This window comes from Spodoptera frugiperda, chromosome 12 (genome assembly GCF_023101765.2).
Source record: "Spodoptera frugiperda isolate SF20-4 chromosome 12, AGI-APGP_CSIRO_Sfru_2.0, whole genome shotgun sequence".
In the NCBI taxonomy this organism is placed as follows: Eukaryota; Metazoa; Arthropoda; class Insecta; order Lepidoptera; family Noctuidae; genus Spodoptera; species Spodoptera frugiperda.
Genome location: NC_064223.1, coordinates 4,719,440 through 4,736,643, shown reverse-complemented (window position 1 = coordinate 4,736,643; position 17,204 = coordinate 4,719,440). Strand labels below are relative to the sequence as shown.

At 33.1% G+C, this 17,204-nt stretch overlaps 4 protein-coding genes across 6 annotated transcripts; 2 read left to right on the top strand and 2 right to left on the bottom strand.

Annotated features, from left to right (window-relative positions):
* Positions 1-322: 322 nt before the first annotated feature.
* Positions 323-1,168, bottom strand: LOC118262445 (endothelial differentiation-related factor 1 homolog). Its single transcript, XM_035573791.1, has one exon. The coding sequence runs from the start codon at positions 1,050-1,052 to the stop codon at positions 612-614; it is 441 nt and encodes a 146-aa protein (XP_035429684.1). The 5' UTR covers positions 1,053-1,168; the 3' UTR covers positions 323-611.
* Positions 1,169-1,303: 135 nt separating this feature from the next.
* On the top strand, positions 1,304-5,220 carry LOC118262444 (cyclic GMP-AMP synthase-like receptor). 3 transcript variants are annotated; one of them, XM_035573790.2, is made up of 4 exons: positions 1,304-1,723; positions 1,818-1,982; positions 2,342-2,485; positions 3,911-5,220. In XM_035573790.2, exons 1-3 carry the CDS (start codon positions 1,570-1,572, stop codon positions 2,473-2,475), a joined length of 453 nt encoding a protein of 150 aa, XP_035429683.1. In that variant the 5' UTR covers positions 1,304-1,569; the 3' UTR covers positions 2,476-2,485; positions 3,911-5,220. The 3 variants fall into 3 exon arrangements, with proteins under 3 accessions (XP_035429683.1, XP_035429681.2, XP_035429682.2); XM_035573788.2 differs by lacking the exons at positions 1,304-1,723; positions 1,818-1,982; XM_035573789.2 differs by lacking the exons at positions 1,304-1,723; positions 1,818-1,982; positions 2,342-2,485 and adding an exon at positions 3,272-3,432.
* An 816-nt stretch (positions 5,221-6,036) lies between these two features.
* Positions 6,037-13,315, top strand: LOC118262714 (zinc finger protein 665). The gene is made up of 11 exons (XM_035574274.2): positions 6,037-6,205; positions 6,546-6,751; positions 7,070-7,379; positions 7,622-7,747; positions 8,172-8,315; positions 8,782-8,919; positions 9,256-9,559; positions 10,802-10,892; positions 11,270-11,346; positions 11,960-12,117; positions 12,195-13,315. Exons 2-11 carry the CDS (start codon positions 6,602-6,604, stop codon positions 12,329-12,331), a joined length of 1,635 nt encoding a protein of 544 aa, XP_035430167.1. The 5' UTR covers positions 6,037-6,205; positions 6,546-6,601; the 3' UTR covers positions 12,332-13,315.
* A 1,340-nt stretch (positions 13,316-14,655) lies between these two features.
* LOC118262857 (nucleoside diphosphate kinase) lies at positions 14,656-15,309 on the bottom strand. Its single transcript, XM_035574487.2, has one exon. It carries the CDS (start codon positions 15,298-15,300, stop codon positions 14,770-14,772), a length of 531 nt encoding a protein of 176 aa, XP_035430380.1. The 5' UTR covers positions 15,301-15,309; the 3' UTR covers positions 14,656-14,769.
* Positions 15,310-17,204: the final 1,895 nt, after the last annotated feature.

Below are 17,204 nucleotides of genomic sequence, written 5' to 3'. Positions count from 1 at the left end.
GGGATTTCGAAACTGATAATCGTTTGGACGACATGCTCACACACAAGGTCACAACAGCTGATATGATAGAGACGAAAAATCAAAACATCAAACACAAAGTTATATTGAAGATATTGTTAATAATATAAATGCCTATTATTCGATTGAAACTTTAGAGTACTTTAGGATTGATATCATGTTTTTCATTTTTATTTAATAAGCTGACGAAACTATAGCACCTGTTTGTCAATCTGCGTGTAACCTATTGTATGAGGACACATAACCTATAAAAATACCTCCTTTTTTCGAAAGTATTTGCTTGTTTACAAATAAAAGATAAACAATCATAAATAGCTACTTTATTGCATATCACATCACCAATCCACCACTATCTCCAAATTCATTGTGAACATTTTCAGTAATCTGATAGAACATTTTTTCCTTGGTGGTAACACATTGTAAATCACAGATGGAACATTCCAGAGGAAAATAAATGCTTACATCATTTTACTTTTGTTAGTTTAGTAAGTATACAATCATTTAAAAGAACACATTCAACAGCAAAAATGAGATAGAATTAAAATTATGCAATAAACAAATCGGAGTTAAGTCTTCGCCTCCCAGGGAATCCGTTATTTCTTTCCTCCAGGAGGCTGTAGTGGCTGGCCACGTTCTTTTCCTCGAAGTTTTATTCCAATTGCCCTTTCTATCTTACCGAGAACAATATTGTTTGGAATGCCACGACCGGCCTCATAGTCATTGACAATTTGAGGTTTCTCGCAGATCTTTGTTGCCAAATCCTTTTGACTCATGCCTTTCGACTGTCTTCCTTGCATTATAAGTTTTCCCAGGTCAAGAGGTACTTTTTCATGGCGCAATTCTTCAGTCTCTCTATCGAGTTTAGCCGTGTTTTTAGTAGTAACGTGTTGTTTATTAGTCCCAGCTCCATATTTTTGTTGAGTTTCAACTGGTAGGCCTTGACGGCGTGCCGCATTTACGGCTTGTTCAGTCTTCAAAGCCGACGCTTTTGGTGGTTTCTTACGAAGAATCGTGACCGTATCCCAGTCAGACATTTTAGCGCAGCTGATATCACTGGTTTCACAAAGAAATGATTAGGTATACGAAAATTTATCTGCGTTTTCGTGTCTGCCGTGGTGTTCTCTCTATGGCAGCTAATTCAATGACTAGAGATGGGCATCGATAGATAAGTTTCGAAAGCAAACGATAATCGAAATAATACCGGTTTCATCTCATATAAAATTTACTAACGAAAAAATTATTAGGCTCCTATGTATACATTATCAGAAAAATTTTGGTACAATAAATTACTGACCAAATTAGCGTCGAGAAATCATTTTCATTGACTGAAATATACTTTTGCATATCTGCGGCCTCATCTGTTGTCTATAAACATTTTGACATTGACATAAAAACAGGCTGCTTTGTTATTGTTGCAACTTGCAAGTGATTCAAATTCAAAATAAAAATCAACAGTGCAGTGTCTATTTTAATAAGAATTATATTATAAAACAAAGAATTGTCTTTACGTCAGTCCCTAAGTGCTGAGCATTATAAAATAAGGTAAACAGCATGGCTGAAGTAAAGGTTGAATCTGAAGAGGAAGAATTTTTAGTTTACGCAGAATTTGAAGACACCGTAAACATTGAAAAATATCGAACTGTTCATGTACTGGGTGTTGATGGAAAGAATCCTATCATGCAAATGGATGACACGTTTTTCACAGGTATAGAATATTTAAACATTTTTGAAATCGCTATAAGCACTAATTCAAAGGTTATGTTTATGATAATGTAAATACTATAATTGAATTCAAACAGGTAAATATGACAACGCACTAGGAACGTATATGTTTTTCGAAGAAGATCCAGACCCTAAATCCGAAGACCCTTTATTTGATAAATTACCTGAGAAAAACCTGAAATATGTTTGTAAGACAGGAAAATTATTGACCATGGAACATGCTTACGTTACTCCAAAGGAAGGTAAACTTACAAAGCTTTATTATTTCGACAGCGAAGTAGCAATAAATCCTAACTGACAAAGTTTAAATTTTACACAAAATGAAATAAACCTTTCATTTTTTGGGTTTTCATACATCAGTTACTATTTCAATTAATTTCGAAATAATATCAGGAATTGGTACTTCGCCGTCGATTTATTTATTATCCTGCTTTCACATTTCTATAATAACATAACATCATCACACTTTTAAATCTCCGAATGGGTAAAGACATGTGACAAAAGTGTGCATAAGTTGATGAAATATCCACTTTTGACTACTTATGTCCAAATTAATATTGGGAGAGTCAGTGCCATTGCATAATGCTAACTTTTATTTCAGGTCATGATCTCCAAAACATGAAACTAGAAGTGGAAGATAATATAGAACCAATAAATTTCAAAACTTTACAAGAAGCTATTGACAAGTTTAAGAACCATTTCGAAGAAGAATCAATAACAGAAGTCATAGATTAATTTGAGTAAGGTGAGAAAAATTATGTTACTTGTTGAAAATAGAATTATAAACACAGATTGTTATATCGTAATTTGTTTCTTTTGATAATTTCCCTCAATATTATCTGTACTGTAGAAAGCCAGATCATTCCAGACTGTATTTTGTCTCTATAGTTCAGTATTTTTTTATATAATAAAGTAACAAACATTTGCATTTATAACATTTGTAGGATATAGGATAGGATAGGACCAAGTATTCTTTGATTTTTAAACAGTATATTGAAGTATAAGTATAATACAAAACTACAGAGGATTTAATGAGGCTGGTGTATATTGAGGTACATTACACCTCAATTGTGACCTTTTATCTTACGGAAAGAGGTTTTCATTCAAACTTACCATCCAGAGTATAATGGGTCTGATGTTATATTGATTAGATTAGACAGAAACAAATAATAATAATTAATAGAAATGCATTTAATAATAATATTATTATAAGAATATAAAGTAGAACTTACACATTTTTTTCATAGAACAAAACAATAAATTATCTACTTCATTTTTAATTAAGTATGTCAAAGTAATATAGGTACACAGATAACTTTTAGTCCACTACAACAATATTTATTCTTAACTAAAATACAAACACCTTAATGGCTACTGAATATTATTTTCCTTGATAATAGACAAACAAAACTAAAATTAACGAAGAAAAAGTCCCCTGTGAACTGAAAAATTCTATTAGTGCAGCAACACTAACGCGGGGAAAACCCACTGCGAACATAGGCAGACGCCGATGAAACATGAATGGTCTGATTAGTTCATTCGTTCATTATACATTGTATCGTGGCGACTGGGCGTCGTACACACAGTTTATTGTTAGCTTGGACGATTTAATTACTTACTGTTCAATTGGTACTACTAAGTACATAGTGGCGTTGAGTTTATACTCCGTATTACTTGGTGTTTGTGAGCTTGGTAAGCATATATGTATAAATAACTTGAACTTGAAAAGTAAATGCATGAATGATCTCATGTTTTATTTGCAACATATTATTGTGTCGAAGTATTTGCTTGTGTATCATTCAAGTCTTTAAACAATCTTTTTTCCCCTGGAAGTGACTCAAAATAGGTAGAAATAGCATTTTACTGAATGGAACAATTAATAAAACGAGATAACTAATAATTACGTTCGATAATTTCCTATCAACTTATTTTAACTTCATAGTTCATACTACTGTTTTCCGGTATACAGATAGATAAATAATTATAAACACGATACATGCGAGCGTAGCGTTCTAAACTGTGGTACCGATCTATAAATAATATGTTGATGAAGGCAATGAGTGCGCGACCGGTTTCAACTGTCATGTGCCGATTCCTTATTCCTGTGATATACCTAGGTTACAAATTCGTATATTCGTAAGAAAAAAGGTCTAATTTTTTTTTTTTTCAGCAAGATGACGAACACTAGCAGGCAGCCAGAAAAGAAACGTACAAAAAACTTGGAAAAAATATTTCAAGAGATAAATAAAAGACATGTACGGATTAAAAGAAAAGAGAGGAAAAATAATAACTCTATACTTTATAAAGTGCTGCAAGAACTTTTGAAGATAATGCGTAAATGCGACAGCCTGTTTGACAGTATGAAACCAAGATTAGAATATTTGGGCAGCTACTTTGACGGGTTACGCGTGGGACAACCAACAGAGTACGACATAAATGTTATTTTGACCATACACATCAATTATAATAAAATCGAATTAGATGCTTGTGATATTGAGAATGGCTATACAAGTATAATAATGCCAGCAGAATTCCGCAGACTGTCCAAAACTCCCGCGACTGCCGAAAAAGGTTTCAAGGAAACTGAATTTTGGTGTGACCGATCCCACCGTCTTTTAGTCACAAACTTTCGTTCATGGATGCAAAGTGTGGTAGATACAGCCCTCAATAAACTACCCTTAGTAGACGGTAAACGTATGCTAAGAGTAGAAGACAAGTTCTTTAAAATTGCCTACAAGATGTCTGGACCTGCTAATACTATAACAATATGTATGCAAAATGATTATGTAATTGATGTCGATTTGGTTCCAACATTATCGTTTGAACTACCTAAACAACCTGCTCATTCAATGATAGATTTTAGTAAAGTAAAACAGACCAAAATTTCGCGCTATTTTGCAGTACCAAAACCAAGTAACAATGATCTAAGTTGGAGATTAGCTTTTCCATATCAAGAAAGATATTACACGGATAATACAAATAACTTAAAAAGTGCATTAAAACTTTTAAAACTGTTTCGTGATATTCAAGGGTTTAATAAATTAGCTAGTTATTTTATTAAAACTTTATTTTTGTGGGAAATCATAGAAAATGATCGGGACTTTTGGAAAAAGAATTCATTGGCCTTCTTAGTACTCCATATGTTAAAAAAGCTGCGAGATAGTTTAGCAGTTGCGACTATCAACAATTTTTGGTGCCCTAATCACAATCTTCTTGTAAAAATAAAACGTGAAACATGTGAAAATTGGAGTAATCGCATATCTAATATAGTAAAAGATATAGAACGAAATAAATTAAAAAATCCGCATGTTGTGTTAAAATATTTCACAAAAACGACGGTAAAGTGTATGGACAAAATATAAATTTATGTCTATGCATAGCCCATGTAACATAGGTTTGACAAAAAATCAATCATGTAAATACACAATTATAATTTTAAGTTTTAGTGTAAAAGTAAATATAATTTATTACATAATCGATTATTTTGTGTGTCATTTTGAAAGTACTATGATATAATAACAATCCCTTATAGTTACTAGTAGACTATAGTTGTACTTGTAACGTGTGTGGAGTGAACGTAGACGTGATGTGACGAGTATGTCCTAATGTCCACTGAGGAGGAAAGTCTTATCTCGAAACTTAAGTTATGTCCAATCATATACTACAGACTACAGATCATTAGAAAAGTGTAATATCACACCTTATATCACTGAACGCGGATCTAGAAGTGTACAAATATTCAACGAAACAGTCACTTTTCATCAATTAGGAAAAGGTACCATGTAATTCCGCTAATTACATGTGCTTGTTACCTACCATTAACTGACATTCTGTACTGTTGCTGACACCCAAATTAGCCTACCTATTTGTTGTGTAAATTGTTTGTTGTAAATACGATTATTTCTCTTTGAGATGTCGAGAATTCCTTCGATTGTCGTAATTAGTACTCGTTGCAATCGACAGACTTTTTCCTAGAACTCAAGGGTTTGTGCTATATTTTTTTTTGCATAAATCCCCAATAATATCTAATTGACTATCCCCGGTATCGAACCTTGGATCTCTCCTCAAGGTAATTTATTGCCGAAATTCACGCAATAAGGTGATTGCTGTGATATGATTGTAACTGTTGAAATTAAAAATTAATTGTTAGCTATTTTTGCTTAATTTAATAAAAATATTGTTATTTTAAAAATTGCAATTATTATTTTTCGAAGACACATTTTTGCATCTGGTATGAAAAATTTGAAATGATGAAATAATATTTTTCATTGCTGGCAATGATAACTTACGCCCCTCCTCAATCAAAGCCGCCATTTTACTTGTATTGTATCGCCATTTCGTTTCTTTCGTGAGATGGAGAATTGGACAAGAAAGTGAGACAGAAATAAAATATTCTGAATCCTTTCCTAATATTTGTGTAATTTAAAGTTGTTAAAAGTAATATAGGCACGAAAATTATAAGCAGGTTAGCTATTTTGGACTCTTAAAACGTTTCCTATCACATTTTTTTTCATAATCGTGACCGCGTCTCACCTCTTGTTCGAGTACAATGGCGTCCGTTTACTCGTAGCGCGTATGGATATTCCGTCATCCTTTTCTTGCATATATCGACTATTCAGGAGACACTGCCTTTCTAACGAATGATCTTTTTACGAGTAGAGTAGACTGATAAGAAATATTCCCCGTTACCTTCGCACTTTGTGTTTGAGTTTCGCTTTCGCGTACAATAAAATTAGCCGCGCTTTTGTCGGACGCTTAAAAATGTTTTTATATACATTTTTAGAGTGTATTTTCTGTTATAACAGACAAACGAGATGTACAGCTGATTGAAATTGTGTGATGAAATAATTGATGTGTCGATATGTTCACTACGAACACCGTACAAACCGGCACGGTGCCGACGCTGCAGTATCAAGAGCATCCAACCCAAAAGTCACAAGGAAAAAACATTGAGAACGTTCAACAAAAGAATGCTCAACAGACTCAACAAACTCAGCAGCAACAACAACAGGTACAATATATTCTGTACATAACATACCACAAACTTTTTAATATTAACTTATTCATTTAGATGCAATAAATAACTGAAACATTCATCCCTATGAGTTTATTCCAATGATTATCAATAATTGCTTTGTCCTATGCTTACACCTGACTCTATTCTAAACTAAATCTGAATATAGTGGAATAATTTTACAAGTTAATAAAGGAATGTTTGTATTTGACAATTAAATGATATGGTAAAGTTTTGATTCAAAATGGATTACAACAATGCTAGAGATTCTTCAGTTCTATGTTTGTGACTTAATTTATTTACTTTCCATTCCAGGAGTTCCCAACATTCTGTTATACTACAAATGTCAACATGATTGGCAAACTGGGAACCGGTACCACAAGTGGTGCTGGGAATGTAACCAGCGGAGTAAATATAACTCAACTTACTACAAGTGACGATAAGACTTGTTATATAGCCCAACCATTTTCATACAACTATGCATTAGTGAATCAAATGCAAATAGCTCCCAATGGAATCCAGAATACAATATCAAATATTAGTTTTAAGTGTGATGTCTGTGGTCTTATGTTTGGGCATTTAACTCTTCTGAATGCTCATAAAAGGATACATGCTCAAGATACAGGTAATTCAAACTTTTTAACATACCAATTGCAGTGGTGTGCATTTCATATAGGCAGTTGGATTGTGGATATGCTACAAATATAGTGAAAATAAGTGTTTCTTGTATTTATTTACTATTTTTATAGAATAGGTGACCTAACTGCTCATATGAACTGCACAACACTGACTGTCAGTGGTGTGTAACGGACTGTTGAAATAAAGTTTTCGGTGAAATAATGATAACTTTTGTTTGTTTACTTTCAGAGAGCAATATAACAGTTGTAGCGACCGGTGTAAGTACTGGAAATGATGTTGCAATGCCACCACACATTCAAATCCTCTCCTCTGATCCCAATGAGCAGCAGCAACACCATGTGCCAATTCAAGACAGTTAGTAGGCAGTTGTTTATTTTTTTTTAAGCTTTGCTTTTGTTTATTACTCTCTATTTATTACTTCCAGATATCCAGACCTATTTTCAACCTTTGCACTGCTTTTTCTAGTTATATTTATGAATAAAACCTGTGAATAAAGTCAGTGTAGTGTAACGATAAATAATATTATTCATATTTAAATTAATACTGTTCATAAGACTGGAAAGCATGATGATTATACTTGGTCTGACAGTGTTATGGAAGATACTATATTTTTTACTCATATAGCACTGTTGGCACATATGTGGTTAAATTAAATTTCGTAATTTATATACTTAATTAATTTTTGACTTCAAATATATGCTATTTTAACTGCATGCTGACACTTTATTAATGGGAAAGATGTTTGATTCTTATATTAATGTTTCTATAATTGTTTCAGCTAAACCAGTCATAATAGAAAAAGTACAGAAATGTATTACTTGTGGTGGTCCTATACCCAATAACCCTAAAAGAAAGGGACCTAAACTAATACGCTGTGAAAACTGTATTGCACAAGATTCTGTGGATCAAAGGAATAATCAATGTAAGTAAATACTACTTTTTTATTTAGCCAAAACCTCTGGTTAAAGCATTAACTGCTGAAATAAATCTGTTGAAAGCAAACCTTCCGCTAAGTGGTACATGTTAAGTTTTGGTTTGTCTTATTAACAGATTATTTTAGATTCATAATAAATTTATAATTATTATAAGCGATCAAAAATCTGTCAGTTAATTATTTTAAATATTGTATACAGTTTAAATATTGAAGTAAAACTTTAAAGTTCATTGTATCATTCACGTTATAGTGTAAAAATGTTTAGTTTATCAGACATTGATCTTATGAGAAATAAATTAGAAAGTAATAATCAGAATTATTTTACTAATTACGAATCTAAGAATAAATACTATAAAATAAGTACCATTATTCTATCATTCAGTATTTCATAAAACATTACATTTGAAATTAGTTAAAGAAGGATGTGCTGATTAATTTTATTTATGTTTATCAGTGAATGCAACACAAATATTTGTGGCGGCGGAAGATAATGTGAAATTTGAAGTGAGCAATGTGACTACAGTGCAGCCATCTGCCGACCCACTGTCAACCACACAGACCAATCAACAAACGCAACAACAACAGAAACCTTGTGAGTACAATATTTATTGCTGAAACTTACCTAACAAATACTGTTGACTGCCTGTAAGGATACATACAAAATACATAATTATTATTGTCACACCTGTACCCCAGTGATGTAGGCAGAGACAACGGAATGCCAACAGAGATTCCGGCGTACCTCTGCTTCATTTACATAAATCATTCTCCTTATGCATGCTCATTGATTGGGATGCTTCTATATCCTGTCACCTATTTGGTTTTAGAAGAATGTCACAGGAGATTGTACTATTATAGTTGTATTGTTGTTCTGTAAAGATTCCAGATTTATCTTGATAACACATAATAAATAAATATTTTCTTTCAGTACCTGGACACCATCCTGTCAAGAGGAGAAACCTAGCATCAGTAACAAAATGTCAGAACTGCAACGGTTCAGGCATTATTTTTGTAGGCGGCAATAAGAATAAATTAAGTAATGCTAATTTGGACAAGCCATTCCACTGTAATATCTGTGGAGGATCTTTTGCAAGATATTCCTCATTGTGGTCACATAAGAAGTTGCATTCTGGTGAAAAGAATTTCAAATGTGGTATCTGTGGTATCGCATTTGCTAAGGCGGTTTATCTTAAGAATCATTCAAGAATACATACTGGAGAAAAACCGTACAGGTATGTTTATGATAAAAAATATATATATATATAATATTGCACCCTTTTATCCCTGAAGGGATAGGCAGAGGTGCATCTGCATATTAAGGCCGCGTTTCCATTGAAGCGGAGCGGGGCGGAGAAGAGCTTAGCGGTGCACGAATTGACCAATCACTATGCTCGAAATCTCCGCTCCGCTTCAATGGAATCAGCATGAGCGGGGCAGAGCAGAGCTGAGCGGATATTCATAAAAATATATAGCGAGACGATGCGGTGCGGAGGGCAGCGGGGCGGTGCTATGCGGAGGACAGCGGGGCGGTGCGGAGCAGCGCGGTGCGGTACTGTACTGTACTTAAGACAAGGATAGTGACACTAACACGACGCCAATGCTAACGTGTGACAGAGACATATAATCGAGTACCGAGTATTGTCGAATAAGCACGAAGATTCACGAAGTAACCAAAAAGGGATTCCAAGTAGCGTGTGTGAGGGTGTTGTTTATCGATTTTCTTAAAATCGATTACTACGAAACAAATTACTTATCAAACAAAAATATATTTATTTTCAATGTTATATTGATGTTTTAAATTTTCTTAAACAGTCGTTACTCAAATAGTCGTTAATGATAATTGATATTCAAGTAAATCATAACTTTCAATTGAGAAAATACTTTCTTTTAGTTTTATTTTCATGTCGAAATATCGTTTATAAAATTAACTATATTTGTAAATCTTATTTAGTTTAATATATCATATAAAAAAAACAATAAACTCTAAATGAAAATATCGATTGCGATATTTGATCGATAAAGGGTCTATTGTATTTAGACATGGTCAATCTCTCAATATGATTCCAAAAGTATGCTCCGCTCCGCCTCACTCCACTCCGCTGACCATTTTTCACCGCTCTTCTCCGCCCCTCTCCGCCCAGCTCCGCGTCAGTGGAAACACTGACCACTTTTCACCGCTCGTCACCGCTCTTCTCCGCCCCGCTCCGCGTCAATGGAAACGCGGCCTAAGGCACGTAATGCCAATGTATAATCTACACTCACTTTTCACCATTCGTGTTATAAGTCCCATGTAATATGTAAGCTCACATATTCTGTCATATTCTGGGCACAATTCTAGACTCTGTGCTACTACTGAGAATTTTTTGAATAATCTGAAAATCCCCAGTATTACTTTTGCCTGACAAATACTGTTAACTAAAACTATGTATTAAATGTTTACCAAATGGATGTGAAACATAAGTAATTAATTTCAGATGTAATACTTGCGGCATGCAGTTTTCACAATCACCACATTTGAAAAATCATGAAAGAACTCATTCTGGAGAGAAACCATATGTTTGTGAAGTAAGTGCAAATTAATATTATTTTAATATAAGTTTTGGTTTATAAGATAATTAATGGAAATGGTCAATACTCAACTTCTCATGTGATACTGACTAAAAAAAACTATGAAGTTATGTGAAGAGTTAAAATGGTTGCTCATATTTTGAGCTGAAGAAGTGTTTACATAATTATTATTATTCTTTATCAATTATTAAATGGTATGGTATTGCGCTGCATTGGAAATTGATGTGAGATGTTTATTTATATCCAATCTCATACACTTAACATGTTGTTAATTCAGTCATATATTAGGTTAATAAGTTTTATTAATATAAATTGTATCTTATCATAGGTTACAGTCAGTGTTTGAAAATATTAACACCATTGCTTTTATTTAGGTCTGTGACAAAGGATTTGCGCGGCACGCTACTTTATGGAATCATCGGCGTATACACACCGGAGAGAAACCATACAAGTAAGTTTATTGCATAAGTACTTAACTAACTACATAATAAAACAACATTGCATGGCATTGTGACTGCGAAAGACTATGTTTTATAGGCTCTTAGATATTATTCGAAAAATCAAAAAAGTTGTCATTTAAGTGAAAAGTACTTAAGATTTGAATTCAGTAAAAAGTAACGAATTTATAAACATTTCACAAAGAAAATTTGTTAATTTGTTATCCTTTGCACTAGCCAGTTATGGTATTTGTAGTATGTATAGGGTTTCTATTACAACTTACTACATTATTAAGTATAGTATCAATATGAAACAGATTTTAAACAATTATTGAAAATACAGAAAAAGTCAAGTGCTAATATAACATCTGTTTGGTCTGTCAGTTTATAGTTCTTATTAAAAAGAATAACAGTAAAATGGGGTGAATAGGGATCGAGAGGTGTATTTGTAGAGGGGAAATTCTTCATAGTATCTATTCACCCTTCTGTCTGTCTGACAGAAGTAACATATGAGTATACTTGTATACATCTTACATCCTCCAAAATAATGATAAAATGAATATATAGTTTTTTTTAATCAGCCTTTTAACTGATTAATTTCATAACAATATTTTTCATGTAATACAGGTGTGAAACATGTGGATCAGCATTCAGCCAGGCAGCCCACCTTAAGAACCATGCGAAAGTGCATTCCGGAGAGAAGCCTTTCAAGTGTGATATTTGTACGGCTGCTTTTGCAGATAGATTCGCGCTAAAGAGACATCGGGGTATTCACGACAAATATGGTATGTATGAAGATATTCATTGTTGCTCACAAAATATGTAAACTAAGATCGAATTATTAAAAGAATTACTATTGCAGGTCAAACAACACCATTACCTTCAAGAATACAACAAAACCAACAAGAGCAACAACAGCAGCAAACACAACAGAACAATGATCAACAGAGCACACAACCAGCTGTGGAAGTGGAACTCCATGCTGAACAAACACTTTGAGCTTCATGTCTTCCATGTGTTTTGAGATAATCCCACCCTGTCATTAATTCAACAACATTGATGACAAAAATGTCTATAGCTCAAGCAACTATGACTGTGTGATGGCCAGAGACATGTTATTGTGATATAGATGGCCGAAGTGTATTCAGTGATCAATAGTATTTCTCATCAATAGATATTTCGAAAGATATACAATTTTAATATACATAGTTAACGCAGCGGCATAAATGACTTACATGTTATGTGTTCATGTAATAATAATACGCAGGTGATACATCATAATAATATTTAAAAGGTTTCCCATTATTAGGAGTTTGTTTTACATATTAATAAGGTATACTCTCTGGTTGTTCTTAGCAGTCTCTTCTAGCACTGTCCCTTGGAGCAAGAGTTGTCACCCACCTGGGTGTAAATTTTTCTCAAGTGTTCACTTTCAAACCATACCAAAAGAGACTGCTTACTGGTATTTACTCTTCTCAATATAACTGGTGTTCAATTACTGTGTTCAAGGGGACTACTAGGAACAATTGATAATCTCAACGATTATTTAGCCTTTTAAAATAATTGGCTGTGGAACACAACATTTTAATTTTTATGCTCCAGTATCTGTTGTGATTTTTTATCAAAACATTGTAAATAAATTGAATTCAGGTGCATCACTAAGCCTATGTGATTTAGTATTTGTAGCATATCCAAGAGATGTCAATGAATTTTTGTTATATAGATTATGGATGGGATGAACTTACTAATATTAGAAGCAATACTTTGTTATTACAATTATGTAGATAAATGGTTCTCTGCAATATTTTATTCAGAATAGTGGATAAACAATTTACTCTTTATTTTTTATATATAGATGTTAATTATCTAATACATTTTGAAGTAAGTGCAGCTCATCCAGAGGCACCCGCATCACAGTGATGCATTTTATAAGTTAAACCTGGAATTTTTCATTAAGGAATATAGTAAAATTTTTGTCTATAATTTTGGTTTTATTATTCACTAATTTGATTTTTTTGAATGTTTTTATCCTAATACTTATTGCATAGGAAACAAACAATAAATATTTTCAAAAAAAAAAAAACGCTAACGTGGTTGTATCTGCACAAACATAGCCGTTGGTCGAGGCCTGCCAAGAGTGGTACCGACACAAGTCACAGCAATATGCAGAGTAGAAAAGTCCGGGGTGGCTTTATGATAAAAAAAAATCCGGTAGAAATTTTCTATCCAGTAGCGTAATTATAGTGTTCGAGGCCCGTGGCTAGCCAGTATACTATAGTAGTTTCTGGCCGTGGCTTATTCATTGGATGGACCCCCTTTGTCTTATAAAATAAGTTCAGCTACGAACCTTGACAGGGACCCGTAGCATTTTGCCGACTTCCCAGTTCCCACCCTGTAATTACGCCACTGTTTCTAATTTATTGTAATGTTATTTAGCCTCACGTTTCGGGATTATCTAGTTTATCGTATAGAAACTTATCTTAGGGTCATTAAGAGCATGAATATTCTCATTTATCATTATTATATTAATATTATCATTCTCATCTAATGAGAATAATACTGCACAAATTAACCTACGGGTCTATCACTGAATTTAATTAGGCATTTTTTCCAATCATCTATTTTAACTTGATTGATACCATTTTTTATTCGTCCCCTGTAATGTATGGCAAATGGTGGCAGTGACTAATATGATGCCTTTATTCATACCTCAATCTAGATCTTTCTTACTGGATTCTTGTTGCAAACGAGCATTTAAAATGTGTTTTTTTATTAGGTGTCTGTTATTTTCTAATTAGGTTTTATCATATTAGATTTAATCGGAATTAAATGACTAATAAGTTAAAGTCTATTTGAAATCTAATTCCTGATTCGTTTCAACGAATGTTACCATAATGGTACCTATATGTATTATTTAGGAATTACAATTCCTGAACACATTTTCCAAGCTCTTGGAAATTGTGATTATTGTCTACCAACTTGAATGGAAATATTTGGTTTCTGCCAACCCCCATTATGGAACAAGGACAAAGGCGTGAGTTTGTACATGGTTCAATAGGTAGGTATACCAAAAAAGTACTGTTTGATTATATTATTATAATCAGTTTTAGTTTTCTGGGAAAATTTAAATAACAAATTCTAGCAAAATAGGTACGTTACATTGTTGTTTACACAGGTTCAGCATGTTTTTAGAACAAGTATGATGGAGTTATGCGTGCAAACTGAACATAAGTTTTAAAACTTTCAAGGTTAGCAAATAGATAAGTAGGTACCTAGAATAACGATTTATGACACAAGGTAATAATGATAAATAAAAAAGAGTATGAGGTTTAGGAGTTTTTTAATATTATATCACTGTATAAACTTAAAAGCATTTACGAACCTATTACACGTGGTAAAAGGTTATAACACTTATAAATGGAATATTATGCTATAATTTATTCATAAACCCAGTTTTCGGCAGCCGGTGTCCATCCCACGACTTCTTTATCTCCAAACCAGAGAGCGATTTCCTTTTTAGCAGATTCGACACTGTCGGATCCGTGGATGATGTTGCGGCCAACTTCAATGCAGAGATCGCCACGAATAGTGCCGGGTAGAGAGTCAGCTGGGTTTGTAGCTCCAAGCATCTGACGGCCGGTCTTCACGGCGTTCAAGCCTTCCCACACCATGGGAACTACGGGTCCGGAGCTCATGTATTTCACTAGACCAGGGAAGAAGGGCTTGGACGACAAATCGCTGTAGTGTTTCTGCAGCAACTCTTCTGAGGGCCACATGAATTTGAGGCCGACTAACTTGAATCCTTTCTTCTCAAACCGTTCGATAATGGTGCCAACAAGTCCACGTTGGACACCATCAGGTTTAATCATGAGGAAAGTTCTTTCACGTTGTTCCGCCATTACGACTTTTATTAACGTGTAGCCGGCGCGTCTGAGATGGATTAGAAGGTAAAGCAAAGTGGCAATCATACGAAAAAGGATGATTTCGCAACGCGTCACAAAATCAACCACAGAATGTATATACCGAAAAATGGTTTGATGTATATCTATAACTAGGCGCGATAAGGGTTTTCATACAGAATTTTTTAGGTAAAATAATTATTTAAATGGCCTTAAAATTGTTAAGTAGTTTTTATCCACGTTAAATTTAAGTTACAGTTATACAAAAATATGCAAATGTAAAAAAATACTGAGTGTTTTTCATAGAGTAATATAATATATATATAGGTATAGAGAGCCCGCTCGCGGAATTTTTTGAAGACCGCTAATGTCAATTGATCTGAAAAACAGCGCCATCTATTATCGTCATCCACAAACTTACGATATGTATAGATATAGCGCCTATAGCTATAGACACGTACTAATGGCGCTTGGACTTCAGCTTCTTACTATTTTACTTGAATTTAAGTTGATAAAGTTGAGAGAAGTCAAGTTAACTAAAATCTTATCAACTTAAATACAGTAAAATAGTAAGAAGCTGCAATCTAAGCATAACTTTCAGTAAGTGAGTGGATACAAAAACAAAAACACATTTTATTTTACAATTTATTTATGTAGTTAAAACTTACATTATTTAACATTGAATTGTAAATTTTGACAATGGTACGGGATTTTAGGAAGTAATTGATTTTGATTGTTTTGTAATAATCAGAGACAATTATTTTGTACTGTACATGTATTATTTCAATATTATTATTATTATTCTGTTGAATACAATTTAATTTTTATGTAAGACTATTTAATACATCCAATATTTTATTTTAAATAACCCAATTTAATTTAATTATGACATTCAATCTTATTTATTTTCTATTAATGTATTTCTGTGTAAACACAACTAACATAGATTAAGATGATTTGTTACTAACAAAATTATGCACATATGATTAGTCTGAATAAAGAATTATTATTATATTATTTATTTATTCCATGTCTGTGTTTATTTTTATAAGCTTGTGCCGCTGTTTTTATTTCGTCCTCACCATGATACGTTATTTTGCCAGACAAAATACGGTTAATTGAACGGCACCAACTGTATACAAGTACATGAATGACTGTATTTTCAAAATATTTTTTTAACATTATTTTATGTTTATCACAATTGAAGGGATAATCCACAAATATGTCGGTAAACATTTTAATTTTATGTTTTAATCCTTTTTTAGGTACATCTTTCTTCAAAATATCTGTGACTAAATTTTGAATTTGAATAAAACATTTTTCCATGGCTTTTGATGGATATATTAAAGATTGTTTATTTTTTTTGTACTCTTTGGCCCTTATATATTCATTTGATGTGCTCTCAGGGTCGCCATACATATTTTTTTTACAGTCTTTGCAGCTTTTGCAAACATTTTTAATACATCTGTTCAGGACCCACCCACACACATAATTGCCCTGACCAACATCATTTACAGACGTATTTAAATTAATAAAAGGTACCACAATTTCATCATCTGTGCTTTCAGAAAATTGTGGCTCCTCCTCATCAATTGGGCTGGGAATATCAGAAGTCGACGGCGCCAAAACCGAATTTTCTTTTAAAAAAAAATCTAGGTTTTGTAAGCAATTATCTTCGTCTTTTTCGCAGTTTGCGTGCAGAGAATGGGGCGAGTTAAAATTATTTATTAATAGGGACTTAAAGGCCCCTTCGAATGCCACTGTGTCTGGTGCCGTATTCCTCGCCCCATAACTTCTGATATTCCCGAAGAAATTCTCTAGTGGGTCCTGGTTAAAATTACGAGTTAGCATAGCATCAAATGAATATGTTTGAGACAATAATATCCATATTTGTTGTATTCCCTCAATTGTGCGTATTAAGTTTTTAATAGATGGTATTGCTTTTGTTTCAATTAAACGGATTTTGTTATTAT